Below are 27,059 nucleotides of genomic sequence, written 5' to 3' on the forward strand. Positions count from 1 at the left end.
GAAAAAAAATTAAAATCGTTTTTTTTTCTTTTTTTTTATATATATATATATATATTTTTTTTTTGTGTGACCTGCAACAGGGCAGTTTTAAAACCAGAGACAGTGGACAGACTTGTCTTTCTTGCCTGCAACTTAAAGTAATGGCTTTGCTTGTCCAAATGACAATACTGACCAAATTGAGATTTATTTTTCTCTTGTCCATTTATTTTGTTTGCTTTCTAATTTAAAATACAGTTTGAAACCGTCTGTACACAGTAGGCTATGTGTGCTAGCAGAACTAGACTCCAGTCACGAGTCACGGTGCACATGTGCAGTGGTTTGTCCACCAAAAAAGCGCCAAAAGATCAAAAATAAACTAGCAGAGCCAGAACTGTTCAACTCCCCTGGAGCCATAGCCAGCAGAGAAGCCAGTTTACTTTCGCTTTTAAACCAGCTGCAGCCTGAGAACTGGAGTGCGAGGGGATGTAACACTAAAGATGGCGGCAATGACAAAGAATTGCTGCAAAATAAACATACATCTGTTGTTAAAAAAAAATGTATTTAATTTTTTTTAATACTTATAACAATTCGATAATTATCGATATCGAAAAATATGATAACATTATTATATCGTTATCACGATATGATTTTTTTCCATATCGCCCAGCCCTAGTATATAGTATTATACAACCTGGAAATGGCTAGATCAACATCCCATAATAGCAACATTTCTACTCCAAGCTGATCGCCCAACGGCCCGAGGAGACTGGGGTAAGTTTCAGCGTTTATTATTACCGTGTTCGATACAAACTGCTCTGATGATCATATCACCCACACTACATGAATCATCTAACATTGGCCACGGAATTATAAACGACCCCCCGCCCCATCCGGTCAACATCAGATGATGAGTAGTAACTTCTAGAAGCACGTACATTTGAAATTTTTTTATCTGGCGCCGATCGCTATCAAACTGTATTTGATCATCAATATAATGCATTTAGGTCTATAAATCACGTTCTGCAGAAAGCTGCAGAAAACGATAAAAACATACTTATACTTTAGACCGTATTTTAGTATGAATATGTGAATGAAAAAGTAGAACGTTGCTACATCCTAAACGATAGATTATTGACGTTGAATGGGCCATAGTAATGTCAATTTAGCAATACAATTTAAAAAGTTATAGCCCTGCAAAGAAGGGGAACTTCTCCATAGACAAATATTGCTGGCAGAGGATGGTATAAGGATGTACATAAGCGTGGCAGAGAAAGGGTTAAAGCGATCATATGTAATTATGACACCTGCAAAATTTAAAGACCAACATTATGGGAAATGCACTTACCATCTTCTCCAGAGTCAGACATGGAGATTAGATACCAATTTCTTCTCTGTGCGTTCAGTAGAAAGCTATCCGGCTGCATGTTAGCCTAGCTTTAGCTTAGCACAATGAATGGAAGCAGATACATAGTAGCTAGCCTAGCTTAAAACTTAAACTGGGAGAGGTGTTTTGGCCAACTCTTAGGCTAGCCACTACGCATCCGCTTCCATTCATTTGTGCTAAGCCAGGCTAGCTTGCAGCTGGATAGCTTTCTACTGAACTTTCTAGAGAGGGAATTGGTATCTATCTTCTTGTCTGACTCTGGAGAAGATGGTAAGGGCTTTTCTCATAATGTCGCTGTGTTCCTTTTACGCAAAGTAGAAGCCATTCTGCCAGGATTTCCCTGCACTGAGATGTCTTTTGACCCGAGTAACTGGTGGTGCCTGCTAGGTACTGAATCATTATTATTGTGTTATGTTCACACTTCACATGTCCTACTTGGGGGTTCTGTTCTAGGTGGTGCCAGAGGCGCCGCTGCCCGCTCCGTCCGAGGTGCTGAGTGAGGAACAACAAGAGCAGCTTGGAGAGCTGCAGCTCTTCAAGAACAAAGAGGGAAATGTCTCCATAAAGGTAAGTCCACCATTTGTTTCTTAGTCAATGGACGCCTCCGCGTGATGTCTTGTTCTCAAAGTTCCGGGTCTTCTGTTGTTGGGGTCTTCTTGTTGTCCAACACACGAATGAAGCTGGAAATGCTAGGCTTTGGTGTTTGAAATACTCTGGACACATACAAACACACTGTGTGAATAAATCACTGCATGTTATAATTTCGAGGGTAACTTGCTGCCTCCACCACCACTGTTAGTATAATGGCACCCAACCTTGGGCGAAGTGCACCACAGCTGCCATGATACACCAGGCCCCACGATACAATCTTATCTTGATACTATAATTACAATACTGTAATATTGCAATATCTTGCTATTCATAATATTTTTTCAACTGCAAATTATGTCCCCAACGGAAAACCTTTTCAACGTCTGCAATAAAAATATGTTTACAACATCTATTTGATCTAATAAGATAAAGTCTTCAGTCTGTTCACCTCACTCCCAATAATGTTTATTGCAGCAAAATGGGATTGTCAAGCAAATTAATAATAAGAATATCGGCACGCAAAATATTGCGATGTATCCCTGTATCGTTTTCCCCTCCAACCCTACCATACAATGGCGCCAGCATACACACAATGAATGAAGGGCTCGGGAAAGTTTCATATCAGCCAATTAAGGACTTTGTAGTGAAGGGGGCATTTTTGTTGTTGTCCATAGGTGGTGGATGATACGAAGGAAAAGCGGACGCTGGTCCACAAATGCATCAAGACCATGTATCCTGGCCTGGAGACTAAGACTGAGGAAAGGGACGGCAGCAAGTTCATCGTGGCCTACCATGCTGCTGGGAAGAGGGCCCTGGCAGGTACTGAGAGAAGGGACTGGAATATATACAGACTTTCCCATGCTAGTTTACAAGCCTTATCATAGTCATTGGAATTAATAAAAAAACAGAGAAGGAAAAAAACGTCACAGATCCAATCTGGTGTTTGTACAGCATGCTTTGGTACCTTCTTTCTGTAATGTGTGCTTTGTGCACTTCGGGCCAAAGTGCTGTTGGAAGTTATTGCCCACAGGGAACTCAATGCAATTAACCTTTTCATGGCCTCATTAAAATAGGTCAAGACCATATTTATCCTGTGTCTGTTAAAAACTCTGGACAAAATTATGCTAATATATTTGTTCTGTGTGAGTAATGCAAGGACCAATGTGATGTTGGCCTCAAGGAACTGAATGATCACAGAATGGTTTTGTTGCATGCCCCTGTTTTATGTTTAGCTTGGCCTCATCTGTACAAGTGCATGTAGTTAATGGTAGGGTTATAGGGAGAGAAGATGGCATGCACGCACTGGTGCACGTGGTGCAAGACCAACACACCTGCATGCGGCTGGCTTCAGATCTCTACCCGTTTTATTGCTAAACATTGGATCTCAACCTTGTTGATTTCAGCATTTCTATTAAGTGCCTCACAATTTACAATTTAGTCATTTAGCTGACACTTTTGTCCGAAGCAACTTAATTAAATATTGTGAACAACATGTCACTAGGAGGGGTACATCTCTGGCAGCTAAGGGTCAGTGGCATTATGCGTCAAATAATATTGAGTGTATAGTAGTATAGACATATTAGCAAGATGGGTAGTAGTATAAGAATAGTATCGGGGTACATAATAGTAAAAAGACAGTAAGTAAGAGGGTTATTCTTTTTTTTATTTATTTCTTCAGATATTATTTCAGTTATTGTTTGAAGAGGTGTGTTTAGTCAACGGCGGAAAATTGGCCGGGTTTCAGCTGTCCTGACTGTGGTGGCGAGTTAATTCCACCATTGTGGAGCGAGGACCGAGAATAGCCTGCTTTGTTTGGATGACCCCCCAGGAGCTCGGATAGGAGTGAGTGTGTAGTTAGCCTTGAGTATGGAAGGAGCTTTAGCTGCCATGCATTTGTGGCGATTGTACTCACTGGGGTACTTCGATCTACACAGGCATATTTCTGCTTTGCACTTTCTTCTTTCCAATGCAGTTATACCAACGCAGGATAAAAATGTAAAGACTTTGACAGTTGCTGACATAATATAGGTGCAAAAGGACATGCATACTATGCAATGTTTAGTGCAATACATATATACACTTGATGACCTACGGTATGGTACATTCATAGACTTGGATTATGGCATCTTGCACCCCATGTTGCACAGAATAGAACACTGCCCGCGCGTGCCCTTGCATGCAGAGCGCACCCCCTGCCAGTTTTTCCCCTATAGTCAGTTAGCGTCTTTTATTATAGTAACATTCTTCTATCCTCCTTTTGCTCTCCTCTGGGTGGACAGAGGTCAGAACAGCAGCAGGTAAGAAGATAACTCATTGTCCACTCTGCACAGAGGGAGAGGTTCAAACCAGATGGGATTTACATATGGCTCACAGTGACGAGGGTTTAATATTCTCAGTTGATTAAACCAAAATAAAGTTAGCTGGTTCAAGGTTGGTCTCACAAGAGGTAATCTTTTCTAACTAACAGAGTGGATGTATAAAATCTACCAATTTTGTATTCGGAGTCTCCGGATAATGCTGACATGATTCCTGCGTGAATTTGAATTATCTGTTGAATTTGAAGACATTCTGAGGTCTATTGTTGATTCTCTACAGGCATTCAGATATTATTTTCTCTGTCTCCACGAAAGCTCCCAGAAAACACTCCTGGCCCAAAGGCCGTGGCAGCTTCTGTCACTTCGTCCTGTACAAGGAGAACAAAGACACCATGGAATCCGTCAACCTGCTCTCCAAGTTCCTCAGGTCTGGACCGACTCACCAACTTTCATATAGTGCTATTGTGCGTCAGTCATATAGTGCTATTGTGCGTCAGTCATATAGTGTTTTTGTGTCAGTCATATAAGATATTGTGTGTCAGTCATATAGTGCTATTGTGTCAGTCATATAGTGCTTTTGTGTCAGTCATATAGTGCTATTGTGCGTCAGTCATATAGTGCTATTTTGTCAGTCATATATGCTATTGTGTCAGTCATATAGTGCTTTTGTGTCAGTCATATAAGCTATTGTGTGTCAGTCATATAGTGCTTTTGTGAATGAATGAATGATGAATGAATGAATGAAAACTTTATTAACAGATTGCAGAATGGGTACAGTACAGTACAGCTCAATACATACAATTGTTAAGGGGATGCAGACCAGAGAAAGACTTTCGTCTTGTTTACATCAGGGTCCCCCATTTTCAATTCATCGTAGAATGTGTCAGTCATATAGGCTATTTTGTCAGTCATATAGTGCTATTGTGCCAGTCATATAGGCTATTGTGTCAGTCATATAGTGCTATTGTGCCAGTCATATAGTGCTATTGTGCCAGTCATATAGTGCTATTGTGCCAGTCATATAGTGCTATTGTGCCAGTCATATAGTGCTATTGTGCCAGTCATATAGGCTATTGTGTCAGTCATATAGTGCTATTGTGCCAGTCATATAGTGCTATTGTGCCAGTCATATAGTGCTATTGTGCCAGTCATATAGTGCTATTGTGCCAGGCCTTCATTAATACCAAGACACCTTCTCACATAGAAGTTCATGCCCGGCTTACGTGATGTATGTGTTTCTCTCTCCAGGCTTAGACCCAATGTATTATCCTACATGGGGACCAAGGACAAGCGGGCCATCACTGTACAAGAGATTGCAGTTTTGAAGTGAGTGTGTTGTCCAAATCTAAGCATGTGTATTAATACTCGGGGTGCGGCAGTGGCGCATAGGCCATCGACGACTCTTCTCCATCCAGCACTGCTTTGGGCTGTCTTCTCCGCCTCTCCCCAGCTGGTACAATGTCTCTTCAGCTCTGCCTCAGTGTCCTGCCTCCAGCTGTTTTTGGGCCTTCCTCTCTTCCGCTTCCCCTGGGGGTTCCACATCAGGGCCTGGCGTGTGATGGTAACTGCTGGTTTACGCAAGGGGTGGCCAATCCATCCCCACTTCTGTCTCCGGATCTGGCTCTCTACTGGCTCCTGGCTCCCTCTCTGTCACAGCTCCTTATTGCTGATTTTATCCGGCCACCTGATTCTGAAGATGCGCCTCAGACAGCTGTTAATGAATGTCTGGATCTTCTGCAACGTCTTTTTTGCCATTCTCCATGTCTCTGAACCATAGAGATGGACGCTTTTAACGTTGGAGTCGAAGATGCGCACCTTCGTTGGTGTAGCTATTTCCCTTGTGGCCCCGATGTTTTTCGGGAGGTAGAGCAGTTGCCTGGTAATCTGGAGGTTTCCGGTTCGATTCCCGCTCCTCCCGGGCAGCGTGTCGAAGTGTCCTTGAGCAAGACATTTTAACCCTAGCAGCTCCCGATGAGCAGGTTGCAGGGATTAAAGCGCTCCGTCTTGAGACGGATTTCTGTCAATTTGTTTCGGAGTCGTGGTGGATTTTCCGTCAATTGGCTACCTGGTATAATATGATTTGTAGATGCATACAGACTGCAATTAAATTGAGCCAATCAGCGGCTTCAAATATGACAATGTTTTTTTAATTTTTTTGCCGCGCCAAGCAGAGTCATTGGTGTGGGGTGCACGGACTGATATTGATGAACAATAATGGACACAGCGACTCGAGAGACAGGATTATGCTAATAGTTCGTTGTCAGAAATGTATAATAATCACAAGATACATTCAGACGGTGTTGGATGATCTAACTAAATGGATTTATGGACACATTTATGCCCGGACCACAAAGCTTATCACAAAGCTAGTTTCTTTATTAGTTGTCATACAAAAATACAGAATACTTTTACATTAAATGCTTTTTTCTGTTTTGCTCCTAAGAGTGTGAGATCATAGGATGCTTGGTTCATACTAGGGCTGCAACTAATGATTATTTTGGTAGTCGACTAATCTGTAGATTATTTTTGTCACACCCTCCATCTCTGCTTCCTGTGGGCGCGGCTCCTTTTCCAGGCTCCAGTGCATGTTTTACCTCCCATGCTCAAGTCTGCACACCTGTGAATAAGTCCAGGAGGGTGACGTGGAACAGCTGTAGGGGGATAGGAGGATGAGTCAGATCAGACAGACTTCTAGGTCTTTTGTTTGCTCTGTGTGTGTATGTGTGTGTGTTTTACTCTGATCGCTGTGTGTGAGTGAGAGTGTGTGCTGTGTATGTGTGTGTGTCTTACTCTGATCGCTGTGTGTGAGTGAGAGGAGACTTGGAACTTGGCTGGCTACAGACTGCTCACGTTAGCACAGAGTGTCGTGTTTTTGCAGACTGACTAGCTAAGTAAGATTGTGACACACACTGACTGCCACATTGAGTGTGTATATAAAAGCAGCAACGCTGTAAGCTTTGCGCTGTTTAGCTAACGTTACGTTACATACAACATACCGCAGCCTCGGCATAACTAAAATAGCGTGCAGCAACGCTGTAAGCTTGGCGCTGTTTAACGTTACATACACATACCGCAGCCTCTATAAGCCTCAGCAATAGAGTTCGCTTAGCAAGCATTATCCATAGCCATGAGACGTTCTGTTTTCCAACATGTAAGCTAACGTAAAAAAATACTATGGCTAACTATCTAAAACGTACCCCATGTTCCGAAGTCACCATGGCACCCCGTTCACATTCTTTCTTCTTCTTACCCGGGCCGTTACTACAGAATGCAGTCAGACAATGGAAACGATACTGCCCCCAGCACTTCCTGTAGTGCATTGCAGTTACAAATGAACATTTGCGTCTCTGATTGTTTTTATACGACGCATCAACGCTAAAATTCCCCGTCGACGATTTTTTTATGATCAATGTCGGCGATTATGTCGACTAATTGTTGCAGCCCTAGTTCATACACATACAGCTCATTATAGTAATATTCCACAATTATTACATTTTAGATAGTAATAATGGCACAGAACATAAAATCGCCGACATGCGCAATTGTTGATCCATGCAGGACTAGCCTTGAGACAAACGTGTGCGTATTCACCACCGCACACAGAGTGGCAGCCGACAGCGCGGCGCCATTATGCGGAGGGGGGTACTGTTGCGAGGGCTGTTGGAGGGGGGGGGTTGGGAGGGATCACCGCCACACACGAGGCAGCCAACAGTAGAAATGCTTCCAAGATGCCCCGATTTGACTTTGAACACGTTTTATCACGGTCTGAATCTCCTGCGCGATACCCAGCATGACTTTTGATCTCAGTTGTTCATCTCCTTGATACGCAGCGAGTCTCTTAAGCAGTTCAATGTGGGAGACTTTAATCCTGGCTAATATATGACCGGCTTATTAGATCCATATCGAGTAGGTTTGAGTAGGGAGTTGATTCCTTGACGGCAAGACGGGCTTCATTTGGGGAAAAAACCCATAAAAATGGATACTTTTTTTTCTTTTTTTTTTTAATATAAATACTGACGTATTGACCATATTCACATGGTGGCCATTTTGCTCTTATGTCATACTCAGGTTGGGTTCCTTTCCACCCTGTTCCCACCTTGGACATAAGAGCAAAACGGCCACCGTGTGAATATTGGCAATTGGGCCAGATGCCCTTCAGTGCACTTTGTGGCAGTATATATATATATACTTTATAACTTTGTAAAACTTTTTTAATTGGAAGAAACCCTCTCCTTTTCCCTCAGGATCACAGCGGAGAGACTGGCTCACCTCAACAAGTGCCTCGTGAACATCAAACTTGGCAACTTCTGTTATAAAAACCACCCTCTGAAGCTGGGGGAGCTCCAGGGTAACCACTTCACTGTGGTCCTCAGGTCAGCAGATGTCGGCTCAGTGCATGATACTAATAGTTGTGCTGCTCTGTTCATATCTATGGATATCTGCTGACATGATAGGTAGATATATCCACACCACTGTATAGGAATCCTGTGCTTAGACTTGTGCTTCTATCTTTTTTCTTTATCTTATTATTATATTGTTTCACCATCGTATTTACCTTAGTACTTTGTCTTCCAACCAAGGGTCCGTCCGATCCAAAGTCTGTGTTTAGTAATTTACTTGTTGGCGTGTTATTGACGTCAGGAACATCTCGGGGACGGAGGAGCAGGTCCAGCAGGCCATGACGTCCCTCGGAGAGACGGGGTTCATCAACTACTACGGGATGCAGCGCTTTGGAACCACGGCTGTGCCCACGCATCACGTCGGCAGGTGAGGCCATGACCCTGCTGCTGCTGGGGTGGGTGGGGGGCTGTGCCCACGCATCACGTCGGCAGGTGAGGCCATGACCCTGCTGCTGGGGTGGGTGGGGGGCTGTGCCCACGCATCACGTCGGCAGGTGAGGCCATGACCCCGCTGCTGGGGTGGGGGGGGGGGCTGTGCCCACGCATCACGTCGGCAGGTGAGGCCATGACCCCGCTGCTGGGGTGGGGGGGGGGGGCTGTGCCCACGCATCACGTCGGCAGGTGAGGCCATGACCCTGCTGCTGGGGTGGGTGGGGGGCTGTGCCCACGCATCACGTCGGCAGGTGAGGCCATGACCCTGCTGCTGGGGTGGGTGGGGGGCTGTGCCCACGCATCACGTCGGCAGGTGAGGCCATGACCCTGCTGCTGGGGTGGGTGGGGGGCTGTGCCCACGCATCACGTCGGCAGGTGAGGCCATGACCCCGCTGCTGGGGTGGGTGGGGGGCTGTGCCCACGCATCACGTCGGCAGGTGAGGCCATGACCCCGCTGCTGGGGTGGGTGGGGGGCTGTGCCCACGCATCACGTCGGCAGGTGAGGCCATGACCCTGCTGCTGGGGTGGGTGGGGGCCTGTGCCCACGCATCACGTCGGCAGGTGAGGCCATGACCCTGCTGCTGGGGTGGGTGGGGGGCTGGCATCAAGGAAACTATAAAAGAAGTAAGTGTCGACTTCCGGTTTAGCGTTAGAATGGAGTAGGTCGCATGTGACACAGCTGCTCACCCGTTATTTTTTTTTTCGTTTTAAAAACATATTTTTAAACCATTAATGCGTTTAAAACTTGACGCATATATCAACTGAGACTATCAACTAACTATATTGACCAAAATAATCGAGATGCCAAACACAAGGAAAGACACAGCGAGACCAAAACCAGTCGAAGATGTCCCGCCGCAGGACCCAGGATTCGTACAGCGGACAGCAGGAAATATAGACTTGACAGAGGCCGCTTCAAGTTCAACCCCATCAAACACCTCCGCAGATACCGAACATATCATCCGGAAAATGGAGGAAATGGGGAAGACAATAATGAAGGAAATGATCCTCCAATCACAACTGTCGGAGAAGATAATAACTCAAAAAGTAGATGCTATTAAAGAATCTATTGAAGGCAAAATTGATGCGCTGAGAGCGGACGCCGACGCACAGAATAAACGCACCGAGGCTCTGGAGAAAGTAATGGAAGCCCACGAAATTAATTTCACTCGCATCTACAATGAAGTAGAGGTTAACAAAGTTAACCTAACTGCTGAGATGAAGGGGAACTACAATGAAATCAAGACGGAGCTCAGCGAAATAACGTTGGAGCTTACGCGAATCAATAAAGAACAGAAAGCCAAAATATTCGAGATGGAATATCAAAAACGCAAGCTGAATATTCGTATTGTCGGTCTGGACGAATCAGTGAGATGTGCAAACCCTGAAGAGTTTGCCACAGAATTACAGAAAATCTTGGGAACAGGGATCCTTCCTAAAATACCGGAGGTGGATCAGTGCTTCAGATTGGGACCCCGCTCCAGTGACAATAACGCTAAGCCCAGAGTGATATTGGTTATCCTGCGCCAAGTCAGAATAAAAGAAATGATTATTCGTGAAACTCGCAGGATGAAAGGCAATCTGAAATACATGGAGGTACCAATACACTGCTTTGAAGATTATTGTCATGATGTAGTGGAACTGCGTGCCAAGTTCAAGACGGTGATGTCTCAACTATACCTGGGGAAATACAGACCCCTACTAATATACCCTGCAATACTTCGCATTGTCGACAAACAAGGAGCAAGGGTTCTCCTCAACTCGCCTGAAGATGCAGCCAAATTCCTGTCTGAACAACACGCAGAATAGTGTATAAATGGCCTTTTAAATCTCAGTTATGCAAGGTCACCATATAGTACAATCTTTAATAACCGAGGATTTGGGACAGAGAGACCTACGTGCTCAGAGTTTTTGAATGCTTTCCCCGACGTGTTTATATTATTGCGGACATATTGGATTCAAGATTGGAACACTCCAGAACATACTGGAACATTCAGACAATGTAAAAATGACATATTGGAATAATCTAGAACATCGAAGCATTCTTTGATATATGGAGCATTCTGGAATATCAGCAATACGTGGTCATTCACTCTACCAGAAGCCCCTCGGGGGAATAATCAACAGCTATCTAGATGCAGAACCACAGAGCCATCATAGCCGGCCGGCTGAAAGATCACTCTACACAACGATCATCGCCCACCCCGGTCAGGGGAAATGCTGCATATACGTATTTAAAAACTGTTTTTTATTAATGGGAAATAATTTCACTACTTCTCCAATTTATACTTTAGATGTTTAAGCATAGCAATGCTCTTTTAAGATCTAAGTTAATGTTCTCTTCCTTTTACTTGTTTTTTTTTCTTTTTCATCCGCTCTCTCTGATTTATTGAGGTTCTCTCTTCAGTTCAATACCTTCATATTATTCATGGGTTACTATAAATTACACAAGTTCATATAAAATGTAAGTGATTAGGGCATGACAATTGAAGCTTATTTTTGGTCTTTATTTTTAGTTTATCTCATTTAAATTTTTATTTATTTATTTTTTACGGGTAAGTGGCCAAGCCACAGTCGACATTCTACTTATGGTAGAATTTAGAGTGTTAGATCCTATGGTATACATAGGAATGTTAAGGATAATTGGATCATTCTGGGATATCCGGTGGTGCAAGGGAGGGAGTCATACGCAAAGGTTGTGTTCATGGAACACAATCCTGTACGACTCTCGGTGGGAGGGAAGGGTAGGGGATTTTTATTTGTATATATGTATGTTTTTAAGCTCGGCTCTCAACGGGACCTCACTAGTGGGATGTATATCTATTATTGCCTCGCACTCTAGAAGCATTACCAAAAATTACAATGCAACATGTATAGACTATGGCTAGTTTGAATATAATGATATGGAACACCGGGGGAATAAATAACCAACTCAAACGCAAAAGCGTGCTCACACTGATGAAAAAAGAACATGTGGACATTGCTCTGCTAAGCGAAACACACATTCTAGGGAAAGACATAGATAAATTAGCGGACAACATATACCATAATATCAGTCACTCCTCTATTGGTACGAGAACTCGGGGTGTAGCAATAGTCGTTAAACGTAAGTTGAATATTGTACTAAAGGGAGTATGGTCTGATGTAGAAGGTCGGATAACTATAGCTAAGATTGAACATAAGAACAGGAAAATAGCGTTGATAGCGGTATACGCCCCAAATTTGTACGAAGAAGATTTCTTCACTACACTAACCAATGCAATGTTAGACATTCCCGATTACTCATTTATAATAGGAGCGGATTTTAATGCCATCTGGAACCCAAGGATGGACAAATCTTACCTCGCCTTTTCCAGCGAACAAAAGAATTCATCGAAGGCATTAAAGGATTGGTCAAAGATTACAGGTGTAAATGACTTATGGAGGTTACTTAATCCCACGACCCGAAAGTACTCTTGTCGATCTGCGAGACATAATACACTATCCAGAATAGATTATGTCTTTGCATCACAGAGACTATTTGATAATTATGAAGTGGAAATGATACCCAACGCACTATCAGATCACTGTTATTTACTCCTTAAAGGTACATTTGGTATACTATCCTCCCGAGCCCCAAGATGGCGATTTAACTCGTTGCTGCTTAACAACAAGGAATTCATTACACAACTCAAAGAAGCTCTTATAGTATTCCAACGGGAGAATGCAAACTCGGTGCAAGACCCCAGAATAATATGGATGTCGGTAAAGGGAATGATCAAAGACTTCATGGATAGCTTTTCCTCCAAAATGCGCAAGAATCAAAGCACAAAACTGGATGAGCTGGAAACGCTTTACTCAACGTTATTTAATTCTCTGAAATACAACAACTCGACTAGAAAATCAAGTTAACGTACTAAAAATAGAGATCAATGCCATATACAGACAACAATCGGAAATACAAATACGCAGCACAAGACAACAGCAGTACTCCCATGGTTCCAAACCCAGCCACCTATTAGCCATGCGATTAAGAATTAATGCAACATTTGCAGATATAACTACCATTAGAGCACAACAAGTACTTGTAACAGATCCTGTAAAAATAAACGATACATTCAAAGTATTCTACTCCGACTTATATAAATCAGAAATGACCTTCGATCAAAACAAAATGGACACATTTCTTAATCAAATTATTCTCCCTAAACTTTCAGAGGATGACGCTAAACAGTTAGAAATACCGATCACACTAGAGGAACTCAAGAAGGCCATAACCGCAATGAAAAGTGGTAAGGCTCCTGGAAGAGACGGTTTCCCATCAGAAATGTACCTTTCTTGTTGGGACATAATTGGCCCCTTATTACTAAATATGATCTTATACTCAGTCAAGGAGGGGAACTTCCATAAAAATGACAATATTGCACTCATAACAGTCCTCCTTAAAAAAGACAAAGACCCCAACGAGTGCGGTAGTTATAGACCTTTAAGCCTCCTCGGAACAGATATCAAACTGTACTCTAAGGTATTAGCCATCAGATTACAAAAGCATATGACGTCTTTAGTTCACCCGGACCAAACTGGCTTCATAGGAGGCCGCCTGATCACTGAGAACATAAGACGTATACTGCACGTACTTGATGCCGACAAGGAGGACACCATACCTAAGGCGATGCTGTCCCTGGATGCTATGAAGGCCTTTGACAGGCTGGAATGGTCGTATCTGTGGGCAGTGCTAGAAAGGATGGGGTTAGGAAAAGGATTCATCGATATGATTAAAGTATTATACAAAGACCCATCGGCCATGATTACAACAGGCACAATCATCTCTGAAATATTTCCGGTATCACGCTCTGCCAGACAGGGTTGTCCTCTTAGTCCCGGACTGTTCAATCTATCATTAGAGCCTTTAGCACAATATATAAGACAATCCCAATCCATAGAACCTATCGTAATCAATGGCACACAACAAAACATTTGTTTATATGCGGACGATGTAATATTGTTCATGAAAAACCCCAACACCACATTGCCTCATCTGCTCAAGTTGATTGAGGACTTTGGTGATTTATCGGGATTTAAGATAAATTGGCCGAAGTCGGCTTTCCTTCCACTTAACACCCCTGCAAAAAAAGATACAACCCTCCCAGGACAGATACCGATGGTAAAACATTTCAGATGCTTGGGAGTGGAAATATTCCCTACCATAAGACAAACGGTGAAGCACAACTACACAAAAATCCAAAACAAAATCAAAGACGACCTTGATAGATGGGCAAAACTTAAAAACACAGTACAAGCACGGATATCAATAGTTAAGATGGATGTACTACCTAAAATCAACTTCTTCTGTTCAATGCTACCGTTACCCCCTCCAGAGGGTTACTGGAAAAGATTACACTCCTCCACATACAAATTTATTTGGAATAACAAACCACCACGTATAAAAAGATCCACCGCACAGAGAAATAAAGCAGATGGTGGCATGGCATTTCCAGATTTTTTCCTATATTTTAAGGCGTACTCATTAAGTCCATTGACAACATGGTTTGACTCCCAAGCATTAGCATCTTGGAGAAAAATAGAAGAAAACATAGTAGCCCCACATAGACTGAAGGACATAGCATACACTAAACTACCAATCAAGCACTGTGAACGAAAATTTGGCCCCATAATTACTCATGCGATCCGGATATGGCGTGAATCACAAAAAAAAAATCCTAACCCACAAAAATGGCACAATCATACTCCCTTATTCAATAACAATGCTCTCTTAATTGGAAAACGACCTATAAGATTCCCTATATGGGAAGAGCAAGGCATACACTCATTAGGGGATGTTTTTAACAAACAGGGTTTTTGTAGTGATAAAGAAATACGCAAAAAATTTAATCTCACCAAGTCCACATGGCTTTTTCACAAACAGTTAGAGCTATGTTTGAAGTCTCACTGTGTTCCATTAGACAGACCAATTGAACACCACAGATACCACAAATTCTTCTACGCAAGAGAGACATCGAGAGGTTTTGTTTCAGAATTTTATCATCAATTACTAACGTCCTCGTATGAAACCCTTCAACTTGACTCTGTCTGGAGGAGGGATATACCAGACCTGGAAAATTACTTTGATTGGCAAGGAGCCTGGGCAAATGTCCGACTTAAATCAAGGAACCCGGATCATCAACAAATCAATCTTAACTATATTCACAGGACATACTTGACTCCTATAAGACTGTGCCGAATGGGGCTCAAACAAGATTCCAAATGCACCCAATGTACAAATGGGGACGAAGGGACATTTATGCACATGTATTGGGACTGCTCACCAGTTAAGGCATTCTGGAAAGATGTGACCCAACAAATATCAAAACTCGTATCTTGGAATATACCTGTACACCCCTCGGTATTGCTGTTGAATGATGTTTTTGAGTTTGCAGTGAATCCACAGCTAAAGAGATTGGTTTTATCGGGTATCACAGTAGCCAAAAAGCTGATCGCATCACGCTGGTTTCAACCGGAAAAAATGTGCCGTAAAGTTTGGTTTCTTACATATCTCGATGTAATTTACCATGAAATATCTACAGCAAGAATTCTGGGTCTCAATGAATCCAAAATGTCAATGTGGTTAGAAGTGGTGGAGAGAATAAAAGCTAGCTTATAATGGTAGTGTCTGGTTAGGTGCGAGGGATAGTGGAGGTACTTCTCAAGGTGGGGTCCGGGAGGGGGGGGTTCGAGCTGAGCATATGTGTGTAGGTTTTTTTTTTAGATAACAGGTATTATGGGTATATCTTATATAAGACAACTAACTAAAAGGTGATCTCATTGGATGTGCCCTGACAATTAATGCTTGTATATCTTATCGTGTGTTGTCATGTTTGTTTATATGTTTGTTTAAAAAATAATAAAAAAATAAAATACAAAAAGAAGTAAGTGTCATTACGTAATTGTGTAGCATGTGGTGCCAAGTGTGGAAACGTTCAGTTCGGCCAACATTGAGTTGAATGGGATCACCCGTCTCCTCGTTTATGACATCACGTCATTTAAACAGGTTATTGCCTCGGATGTCAGAATCATCTGCAATTAGTTGCATTGTTAACTAGCTAACGTTTGATATATTGGTTGATGTATATTTCTTCAGATAGCGTGTATATTTTGACATGAAAACAGGTTTCAATAGAATTGGCACCAAAGTCTGCAGAGCATAGCATGCTGGTATTCCGTGATGGCCCTTCCTTTTTTTTTGTAGTTTCCTTGACTGGCATGCGTCCGGAGAAGCAGCAGGCGACATACAGGGTTGCCACGGTGATGTGCAATTTCCCCTGAATAATAACCTTGAACATCCTTTTCATTTGGACCAGGGCCATCCTGCAGAACAACTGGGAAGAGGTGGTGGATCTGATACTGAAGCCTCGTCCTGGAGGTGAGCGCAGAGTTTCTTTTCTTGCGATGGTAGTCTAAAGGTCAAGAGCAGGTGAGACCAATGGGTTTGTAGTCGTAGTTGTTATATTTTCTCTCTATCTCTTTACCTCATTCTCTCTCTCTCTCCCTTTCTCTTTCTCGTTGTCTCTCCACCAGCGGAGAAAGGCTACATGGTGTCCTGCAGGGAGGAGTGGGCCAAGTCTCAGGATCCAGAGGCAGCCCTGAAAAAGCTGCCCGTCAAGCGCTGCGTGGAGGGGCAGCTCCTGCGAGGTCTGTCCATGTTCGGCAAGAAGCAAGTCATCACCGCCTTTTCTCTGGTGGGTTCCCTTGACGCCCGCTCCTCAACTAGCATCAACACGGTTCTGTTTTTTTTTTTTTATATTATTTATGAAATTGCCGCCATAGAGCACAGTACGAGAAAAGGGGGTCCCCAAGAATTGTGTATTACATGTTCTTCCAACATGCACACAAGGATGCACAAGCATTTACATTTAGCTGACTCTTTACATGACGCTTTTATCCAAATCGACTTACAAATTGTGTAGTCAGCAGGAAGGGTACAACTCTGGCGGCTAAGGGTAAGTGGTATTGTTCGTTTAGCAGTGTTGAACTTGAGTGCATAGTAGCATACACATGTTAGCATAGTAGGTATTAGGGGTGTAACGGTACACAGAAGCAACGGTTCGGTACGTACCTCGGTATTGCGCTCACGGTTCAGTACGAGTTCGGTACAACAGGAAAAAAATATTTATAATTATTATATATTTATAATAATATAGAATCGTTTTCTATAGGCTTGCCGTGGTAGTCAGTGATACTGGTGTCATTCTGTGTTCAGGCATCCACTGAGTAAATTAATTGCCTACTGCCCCCTTAACAATTTAGGCTTGTTAAGTTTCACTTTAACTGCATGTGAAGCCGAGACTGAAGACTAGAGAACAGATGACATGTTACACAACAATGGCAGAGGATTTTTACAGTAACAGTTCAACTGGAGAGGAGTCAGCTGTGAGAAGAGAATGTCTACGGGAGAAGGTTGTTGTGTGTTGGTGACACACCAACTTGGTGTGTGTGTGTCTTTCCATTCATTAACATTATTGGGCGAACAAGAAAACGAAATAAAACTGTAACATTGTAATGACCCTGTTGTAGTACACGGAAGCCACGGTTTGGTACGTACCTCGGTATTGGGGTCACGGTTCGGTACGAGTTCGGTACAACAGAAAACAAAATTATAATTATTATTAATATACTATTTATTATAATTAAACATTTTATATAAAATTTTTTAAATGTATATATTGTATTTATGATAATTATTATAATTATTATTATTAAATAGAATAATTTTCTATAGGAAAAGTATGTTTTTTTTATTTTATTTGATCAGCTGTGCCTGTGAGTCCGGCAATGTATGGGGCTGCGGCACTGCAGATTTACCCTACTCGAGTCCAGCGGGGGAGAATGTTGGTGTGTTTGTTGGTGTGTTTCTTTCCATTAGTTTCATTTGGTTAACATTATTGGGCGAACAAGAAAACAAAAAAACTGTAAAATTTTAATGACCCTGCAGCTGTTCCAATGTAAATGTGCCTTTCTCCGTGCACTTTCGCCCCCTCTGAAGTCGGACTCTGTGTGCCCGGCCACGCACGCTGTTCTCGCACGGACCTCGCTAGTGCCTGCATGTGCGACTGGTGTGTTTGCACTGTGAGGTGTATTCTTCGTATGGCTGCACGTACCGCACCGTGACGGCCGTACCGTAAATTCGCGGGACGAATACACATACCGTTACACCCCTACCTTGTTGTGTTACGAACATGATATAATTCATTCATGGTTAGGGACACCTGTGGTAACGGGGAGGGGAGAAACAGCCTGCAGTGCAGAGGGTCAGTGCGCGTTGTTATTTGTTCTGTCCGATTGTCATCGTGCGTGCGTTTACAAGCTTCAACGCTTTATTCATCATCTAAATTTGGCAATACAAGCTTGAAGGGAAACTCCAACATTTTGGGAAATTAGCTTATTTGGCATCTACCCTGGAGTTAGACAAGAAGATACATACCCTTTTTCTTCTCTGTGCATGCAGTAGGAGTAGGAAGACACGCACCGTTAGCCTAGCTTAGCGTCAGTCACTGGAAGTAGGTTCCTCCATTAGCCTAGTTCCAAATGTCTTCCTACTCCTACTGCATGCACAGAGAAGAAAAAGGTATGCATCTTCTTGTCTAACTAATACACGTACCGTTACACCCCTAGTAGGTATAGTAGCATACTACTACATAGATGGTAGTATAGACATAGTAGCATAGTACACGATAGTAAAAGACCGTAAGATTTTTTTTTATAAGTGTGTTTTTGATGAGTGATGTGAACACGAGTGCACTGGAGGCATCTAAAGATCCCCTGTGCTTCAAATTGATTGGCCTATGTTCTCCCTCGAAATCTAACAAGCTAACTGCCTGTCACCCCAACCGGAAGTGAAACTTGACACGGATGGGAAGAGAACATTATGAGAGCAAAGACAACCGTGAAAATGTACTTTGCAAAGGTTATCTAGGCTACGAGGTAGGAAATGTATTCTGTAACAACAGTAGCAAAAGTGGAAATGTTAATATTAGGACAGAGATGCCTTTAAAACGGACTGGGGCTCATGATATCTAAGGGTTATTTCCTACCTAGTCATTTCTATCTGATGACTATTTCTTCTCTCTCTCTCTTCTCAGATTCCTCGCAACAACCGTCTGATGTACGTCCACAGCTACCAGAGTGTCATGTGGAACACCCTGGTGAGCCGACGAATCGAGGCCTTCGGCCTGAAGGCTGTGGAGGGGGACCTGACGCTCAGAGGAGGTACAGGGCAAGCCTTTTTGTTTGGGGGGCTGCTCACTGGATGGGAAATACAGTAGTTCTAATCATAACATGGGCAATTCTATGACATTGTGGAGGAAATTCAACCCACTGACGTAGTCGTAGTCTTCTGTGTGAAGGCACAGCTCATGTGTTGTCTGACGTCGTCTTCTGTGTGAAGGCACAGCTCACGTGTTGTCTGACGCAGTCCTCTGTGTGAAGGCACAGCTCACGTGTTGTCTGACGTAGTCTTCTGTGTGAAGGCACAGCTCACGTGTTGTCTGATGTAGTCTTCTGTGTGAAGGCACAGCTCATGTGTTGTCTGACGTAGTCCTCTCTGTGAAGGCACAGCTCACGTGTTGTCTGATGTAGTCTTCTGTGTGAAGGCACAGCTCACGTGTTGTCTGATGTAGTCTTCTGTGTGAAGGCACAGCTCACGTGTTGTCTGACGTAGTCTTCTGTGTGAAGGCACAGCTCACGTGTTGTCTGACGTAGTCTTCTGTGTGAAGGCACAGCTCACGTGTTGTCTGATGTAGTCCTCTGTGTGAAGGCACAGCTCATGTGTTGTCTGACGTAGTCCTCTCTGTGAAGGCACAGCTCACGTGTTGTCTGATGTAGTCTTCTGTGTGAAGGCACAGCTGAATATATTGTGTATGAAATGACAAAGCTAAAGAAATGGTTTGATGTAAATAAGCTATCACTGAATCTGAAAAAAACTAAATTTATGATTTTTGGCAATCGAAAACTAGATGAAAATATAGTACTGACCATAGATGGAGTTGATATAGAGAGAGTTAATGAATTTCGTTTTCTCGGTGTGATTATGGATGATAAATTAACATGGAAATCGCACATAGCACATGTTAAAAAAAAGATGTCCAAGAGTATTTTTGTTATGAATAAAGTAAAGGATGTGTTAGAGTATGAGGCAATGAGAACACTCTACTGTTCACTCATCTCACATCAGTTATTGTGTTGAAGTATGGGGGAATACTTATGGGACCAATATAAAACCTAGTCTTCTCTGTGAAGGCACAGCTCACGTGTTGTCTGACGTAGTCTTCTCTTCTGTGTGAAGGCACAGCTCACGTGTTGTCTGACGCAGTCCTCTTCTTCTCTTCTCTGTGAAGGCACAGCTCACGTGTTGTCTGACGCAGTCCTCTTCTTCTCTTCTGTGTGAAGGCACAGCTCACGTGTTGTCTGACGCAGTCCTCTTCTTCTCTTCTCTGTGAAGGCACAGCTCACGTGTTGTCTGACGCAGTCCTCTTCTTCTCTTCTCTCTGAAGGCACAGCTCACGTGTTGTCTGACGCAGTCCTCTTCTTCTCTTCTCTCTGAAGGCACAGCTCACGTGTTGTCTGACGCAGTCCTCTTCTTCTCTTCTCTCTGAAGGCACAGCTCACGTGTTGTCTGACGCAGTCCTCTTCTTCTCTTCTCTCTGAAGGCACAGCTCACGTGTTGTCTGCAGAGGAGGCTGAGAGCCACTCCATCCAGGACATCGTGATGCCTCTGCCTGGGTATGATGTCATCTACCCCACTCACCATGGTAAGCTGGCGGTAGACTACAGGTAGATTCACCTACAGACACATTCTCTCATATGATGAGAGTTAACTCTATTTTTGTCCTTTTCTGGCAGTGGGTAAGGGCTATGAGGAGATGCTGTCTGCAGACAAGCTGGACATTGACAACATGAGACACAAAGTGAAGGACTACTCTCTGGCCGGGGCCTACCGACGCATTATCATCAGACCCAGTGACGTTAGCTGGTTAGTATCATGTAGCCCATAATCAGACCCAGTGATGTTAGTATCATGTAACCCATAATCAGACCCAGTGATGTTAGTATCATGTAGCCCATAATCAGACCCAGTGATGTTAGTATCATGTAGCCCATAATCAGACCCAGTGATGTTAGTATCATGTAGCCCATAATCAGACCCAGTGATGTTAGTATCATGTAGCCCATAATCAGACCCAGTGATGTTAGTATCATGTAGCCCATAATCAGACCCAGTGATGTTAGTATCATGTAGCCCATCATCAGACCCAGTGATGCTAGCATCATGTAGCCCATCATCAGACCCAGTGATGCTAGTATCATGTAGCCCATCATCAGACCCAGTGATGCTAGCATCATGTAGCCCATCATCAGACCCAGTGATGTTAGCTGGTTAGTATCATATAGCCCATCATCAGACCCAGTGATGTTAGCATCATGTAGCCCATAATCAGACCCAGTGATGTTAGCATCATGTAGCCCATCATCAGACCCAGTGATGCTAGTATCATATAGCCCATCATCAGACCCAGTGATGTTAGCATCATGTAGCCCATCATCAGACCCAGTGATGCTAGCATCATGTAGCCCATCATCAGACCCAGTGATGTTAGCATCATGTAGCCCATAATCAGACCCAGTGATGTTAGCATCATGTAGCCCATCATCAGACCCAGTGATGCTAGCATCATGTAGCCCATCATCAGACCCAGTGATGCTAGTATCATGTAGCCCATCATCAAACCCAGTGATGCTAGCATCATGTAGCCCATCATCAGACCCAGTGATGTTAGCATCATGTAGCCCGTAATCAGACCCAGTGATGTTAGCATCATGTAGCCCATCATCAGACCCAGTGATGCTAGTATCATGTAGCCCATAATCAGACCCAGTGATGTTAGCATCATGTAGCCCATCATCAGAACCAGTGATGCTAGCATCATGTAGCCCATCATCAGACCCAGTGATGCTAGCATCATGTAGCCCATCATCAGACCCAGTGATGCTAGCATCATGTAGCCCATCATCAGACCCAGTGATGCTAGCATCATGTAGCCCATCATCAGACCCAGTGATGCTAGCATCATGTAGCCCATCAGACCCAGTGATGTTAGCATCATGTAGCCCATCATCAGACCCAGTGATGCTAGTATCATGTAGCCCATAATCAGACCCAGTGATGTTAGCATCATGTAGCCCATCATCAGAACCAGTGATGCTAGCATCATGTAGCCCATCATCAGACCCAGTGATGTTAGCATCATGTAGCCCATCATCAGACCCAGTGATGTTAGCATCATGTAGCCCATCATCAGACCCAGTGATGCTAGCATCATGTAGCCCATCATCAGACCCAGTGATGTTAGCATCATGTAGCCCATCATCAGACCCAGTGATGCTAGTATCATGTAGCCCATAATCAGACCCAGTGATGTTAGCATCATGTAGCCCATCATCAGAACCAGTGATGCTAGCATCATGTAGCCCATCATCAGACCCAGTGATGTTAGCATCATGTAGCCCATCATCAGACCCAGTGATGTTAGCATCATGTAGCCCATCATCAGACCCAGTGATGTTAGCATCATGTAGCCCATCATCAGACCCAGTGATGCTAGTATCATATAGCCCATCATCAGACCCAGTGATGCTAGTATCATGTAGCCCATCATCAGACCCAGTGATGCTAGCATCATGTAGCCCATCATCAGACCCAGTGATGCTAGCATCATGTAGCCCATCATCAGACCCAGTGATGCTAGCATCATGTAGCCCATCATCAGACCCAGTGATGTTAGCATCATGTAGCCCATCATCAGACCCAGTGATGCTAGCATCATGTAGCCCATCATCAGACCCAGTGATGTTAGTATCATGTAGCCCATCATCAGACCCAGTGATGCTAGCATCATGTAGCCCATCATCAGACCCAGTGATGCTAGCATCATGTAGCCCATCATCAGACCCAGTGATGCTAGCATCATGTAGCCCATCATCAGACCCAGTGATGTTAGCATCATGTAGCCCATCATCAGACCCAGTGATGTTAGCATCATGTAGCCCATCATCAGACCCAGTGATGCTAGCATCATGTAGCCCATCATCAGACCCAGTGATGTTAGTATCATGTAGCCCATCATCAGACCCAGTGATGCTAGTATCATGTAGCCCATCATCAGACCCAGTGATGCTAGCATCATGTAGCCCATCATCAGACCCAGTGATGTTAGCATCATGTAGCCCATCATCAGACCCAGTGATGTTAGCATCATGTAGCCCATCATCAGACCCAGTGATGTTAGCATCATGTAGCCCATCATCAGACCCAGTGATGCTAGTATCATGTAGCCCATCATCAGACCCAGTGATGTTAGCATCATGTAGCCCATCATCAGACCCAGTGATGATAGCATCATGTAGCCCATCATCAGACCCAGTGATGCTAGCATCATGTAGCCCATCATCAGACCCAGTGATGTTAGCATCATGTAGCCCATCATCAGACCCAGTGATGATAGCATCATGTAGCCCTTTTGACTATTAGAATGTTCCATTATGGGTGTAATGATACACACATTTTCAGATTCAATAACGAATTTAGATTGAGTTTAAATATTTTCTTAATTACAGAGCTATAATTACAGATTATATATATATAATATACTACACATCTTGGTTTGACTAAATATTTGTATTTAAAAGTCGACAACAAAGATTATCAGTAGCCATACTACTACCATAGCACTAGTTAAACAGAGAGACCTAGAGGGAAGAGAATGAAACAAGGAGGATCACAATCACAGATAGTTTTACATTTCAATTCACTGTGTTGAAAATACTCTTTGTTCAGAATTTCTGATTCTGTGTTGCGATCGTTACAACCTACATCCCGTTAAAGAACACACACCTGTCCTAGCTGGTACCTGTTAGCAGTAGCATGCTGTTCTGTCTTGTCTCTGGCAGGGAGGTGGTTGAATACGATGACCCCATGGTGTCCTTGGTTCATACTGATGTGGAGAAACTGGAGGACAAACCTGCCCCTGTGTATAAAACGGGTACGTTCTAACTTCACAACAAATGGTTGTTAAATTATAGAAAATCTATTTTGTTTATGCGAATATCGTTTTGTCTCCAGAAATATATTTTCCCTTGTTTTTATCGGCACCTACAGTGTGTAATGTATTGAGAGGGGACCATATTAACTGTTGCACCGCTGAATGGCATGCTGGGCCATTGCTCTACATTGCTCGCTAACTAGCCAGGTAGCATAGCGGTCTGTCAACAGCTGAGAGAACGGAAAAGAAAGATGAAGAAAGAGAGACTGGATATGTCAATCTTCGATTAGTAATCGAATAGTTCCCAGCAGGCCACGTGAGCGGATCGGCGCGGCCGAGAAATCCGCTCTTCGCTCTTTAAAGCTTGGTCCGCTCCGCTAATCGCTCATGTTGACCCCGCCCCCAAGTCGCTCTCCGCTCGCTCCCCACTCACCTTGAATCGAGCGCTCCCCGCGCCAGATCGCTCGGCAGTTTTTCTTTTTCTTTTTTGGAGCATGGTGTAAATGAGCTCAAACTACAACAGTCTACACCCCCTGGGCCCCTTAACAATTGTTTGTATTGAGCCGCATTGTAATTGTAGCCATTCTGCAATGTTAAATAACGTTGTTTATCCATTCACTAGTTCTATTAAGCGATGATAGGCTAGCCGAGCCACAATGCTATGGTCGCTGCCATTAACGTTAGCATGTAAGCTAACGTCAACAACAATGGCGTCGATACCTTTTCTAACAGGAGTGAGTGTGGGCGTCATAGATATCTATGGTGGGCGTCTCTACAGTGACGAAGCCTGAACCCTTCTCATTGGTTGAAAATGGCCTTCATGTTTGTACATCGCCATCTGTTGCTTTGGCATTGTACTGCATGTATATATTACATCAACAGTGTTAAACCACTGTGAGCGGCCTGGAGTGGATTGGAGCGGAGGAGAACTCTCGCTCCGGACGTCGCGCCGACTCATTTTAAAACCCACTCCTCGCTCACGTCAAAACCGCCCCCTCCGCGCCCCGCGCCGCTCACGCTCCGATCCGCTCACATGGCCTGGTTCCCAGTGACTATCAAATCGTAATTTTGTAGAGTAGAGTTTTGCCCATCCCTACATCGCACTATATATATATATATATATATATATATATATTAGTTTCTTATCAGGGAAAGCAATACACGATTTTACTGAATGCATGAAAAGCTTTCTAAATGCAGTATGAATGGTTCTGGAAGGAGCACTGCTGGATTTCTTAATACCATTATTGTCAGTTTGTCTGTGAGAAAAGGGCTTTATGGTTAAAGGGCAGGAATGAGAAGTCTCGATGACATCTGGCCCTTCCGATGTCTCTTGTGTTCACCAAGACATGGCGGCTTTTTCTCGGTCAGTAATGATGTGTTTCCTCTTCATCAGAGGGGAAGTACAGAGCTCTGAGGATGGACTTCTCCCTGCCTCCCTCCACCTACGCCACCATGGCCATCCGGGAGATACTCAAGATGGATACCAGCATCAAGAACCAGACCCAGCTCAATACCAAATGGTTTAACTGACACCAAAACACACAGCGCTGTTCCACGGACTGCTGTTCCACGGACTGCTGTTCCAGGCTGCCCAGGCAGCCGTGTACTGAGGCTTCCTGCTGAAGTGTGGGTGTAGAGCGCGTGTGTGTGTGTGGGTGAGTGATTTGAGTTCTGTGTGAACCCAAAGTTCTTTCCCGGCAGGATGTCGGAGCAACGAGTGAAACTTCATCCACCTCCACAAACGAGACAGCAACAACAACTGTTGATATTATTCAAAAATCTTGTTTTTTGTTGGGGGTCGGGGGGTGTAGGTTTTCATCTAAACCACGAGATATTTTTATTGTGATTTCGTTTATTTTTTTCCTGTGCTTCAATAAGAGTATTGTTTTGGCAAGATGGCCTGAAGAAGCATTTGAAGGAAAGTGGTGGAACTTAATTAGGACTCATGGAGATGTTCTACTCAAGACAAACATCAACCCCTGCCCCACAGGTCACTTGGTTGTACAGACATGTAAAGCTTTTGTTTTTATAAGTGTAAATTGGTTGTATGGATTGGAAATACACTCGGAAGAGACAATTAAACCACAAAATGGAAAGATGCACCATATAGTATGAGATTGTTCTTTCGTTGTCTTGACATTGTAAATGAATACTGTAGATTGATTTAGTCATAATGTATTTTCTCTTCTCTGGAAGAAGTTGAGTAGGCTGTTCAGTGTAATAATGAAGAAGTTATCATGTAGCCTGGACGATGATTGTTAACCTACAATCTCCCTCTAGTGGTCCAAAGGGGGATATGTCTCAGCATAAGCAGATCTGTTGTAGTCTGGGCTCTTACCAGTCTGCAGTGAGACACTGGTGCTATTCTGCTGTTCAGAGCATACACTCTAGTCTAGAGCTAGCCATCTGGCACTGGCAGAATACAGCTGCCCTCGCTCTCAAAAGGTCTTTGAATTTTCACCCAGGAATATGGCTGCCCCCCCATCTAATTTGCAGACATTTTTGTATTATCTCCCATAACCCCATGTATAATCCACATGCTGCCAGCATCTACATAAAGTATTCATACTCCTACCAAGATGCTAAACATGGTAAATGGTGGTGAAGTCTAAAGGGTGATTTGAGATGGTGGTGATTTTATTAACCCTTCACTCTTCATTCAGCATGTCGTTGTACTCTGAGACTCTCACCTTAGCAGAGTTTAGCTAAGATATATTTAACAGTCAAACAACTCCGGAATTGAACAAATATTCTAGTATTTCTGTCAGAAGGGTGACATCAACCCTCTTGTAGTCGTTCTGTCAGTCTGGTGCTCCACTATTATAGAGGTGCATTAGAGCACAACAGTTGATACCTACTGCTGGTAATGTAAAACATGTAAAAC

At 43.5% G+C, this 27,059-nt stretch overlaps 1 protein-coding gene across 1 annotated transcript in view; it reads left to right on the forward strand.

The window, feature by feature from the left end:
* Window positions 1-26,594, forward strand: part of pus7 (pseudouridine synthase 7) — a 31,586-nt gene extending 4,992 nt beyond the window's left edge. The window contains exons 5-17 of the mRNA XM_084334749.1: window positions 1,817-1,930; window positions 2,629-2,773; window positions 4,585-4,696; window positions 5,518-5,595; window positions 8,514-8,642; window positions 8,911-9,036; window positions 16,439-16,500; window positions 16,656-16,816; window positions 19,217-19,343; window positions 20,783-20,884; window positions 20,976-21,105; window positions 24,081-24,172; window positions 25,569-26,594. Coding sequence (XP_084190875.1) covers window positions 1,817-1,930; window positions 2,629-2,773; window positions 4,585-4,696; window positions 5,518-5,595; window positions 8,514-8,642; window positions 8,911-9,036; window positions 16,439-16,500; window positions 16,656-16,816; window positions 19,217-19,343; window positions 20,783-20,884; window positions 20,976-21,105; window positions 24,081-24,172; window positions 25,569-25,705 — 1,515 coding nt within the window. The 3' untranslated portion in view covers window positions 25,706-26,594. The remainder of the gene's footprint in view (window positions 1-1,816; window positions 1,931-2,628; window positions 2,774-4,584; window positions 4,697-5,517; window positions 5,596-8,513; window positions 8,643-8,910; window positions 9,037-16,438; window positions 16,501-16,655; window positions 16,817-19,216; window positions 19,344-20,782; window positions 20,885-20,975; window positions 21,106-24,080; window positions 24,173-25,568) is intronic.
* The last annotated feature ends 465 nt before the right edge of the window (window positions 26,595-27,059 follow it).

Source organism: Notolepis coatsorum (assembly GCF_963971535.1).
Source record: "Notolepis coatsorum genome assembly, chromosome: 18".
Taxonomy (NCBI): Eukaryota; Metazoa; Chordata; class Actinopteri; order Aulopiformes; family Paralepididae; genus Notolepis; species Notolepis coatsorum.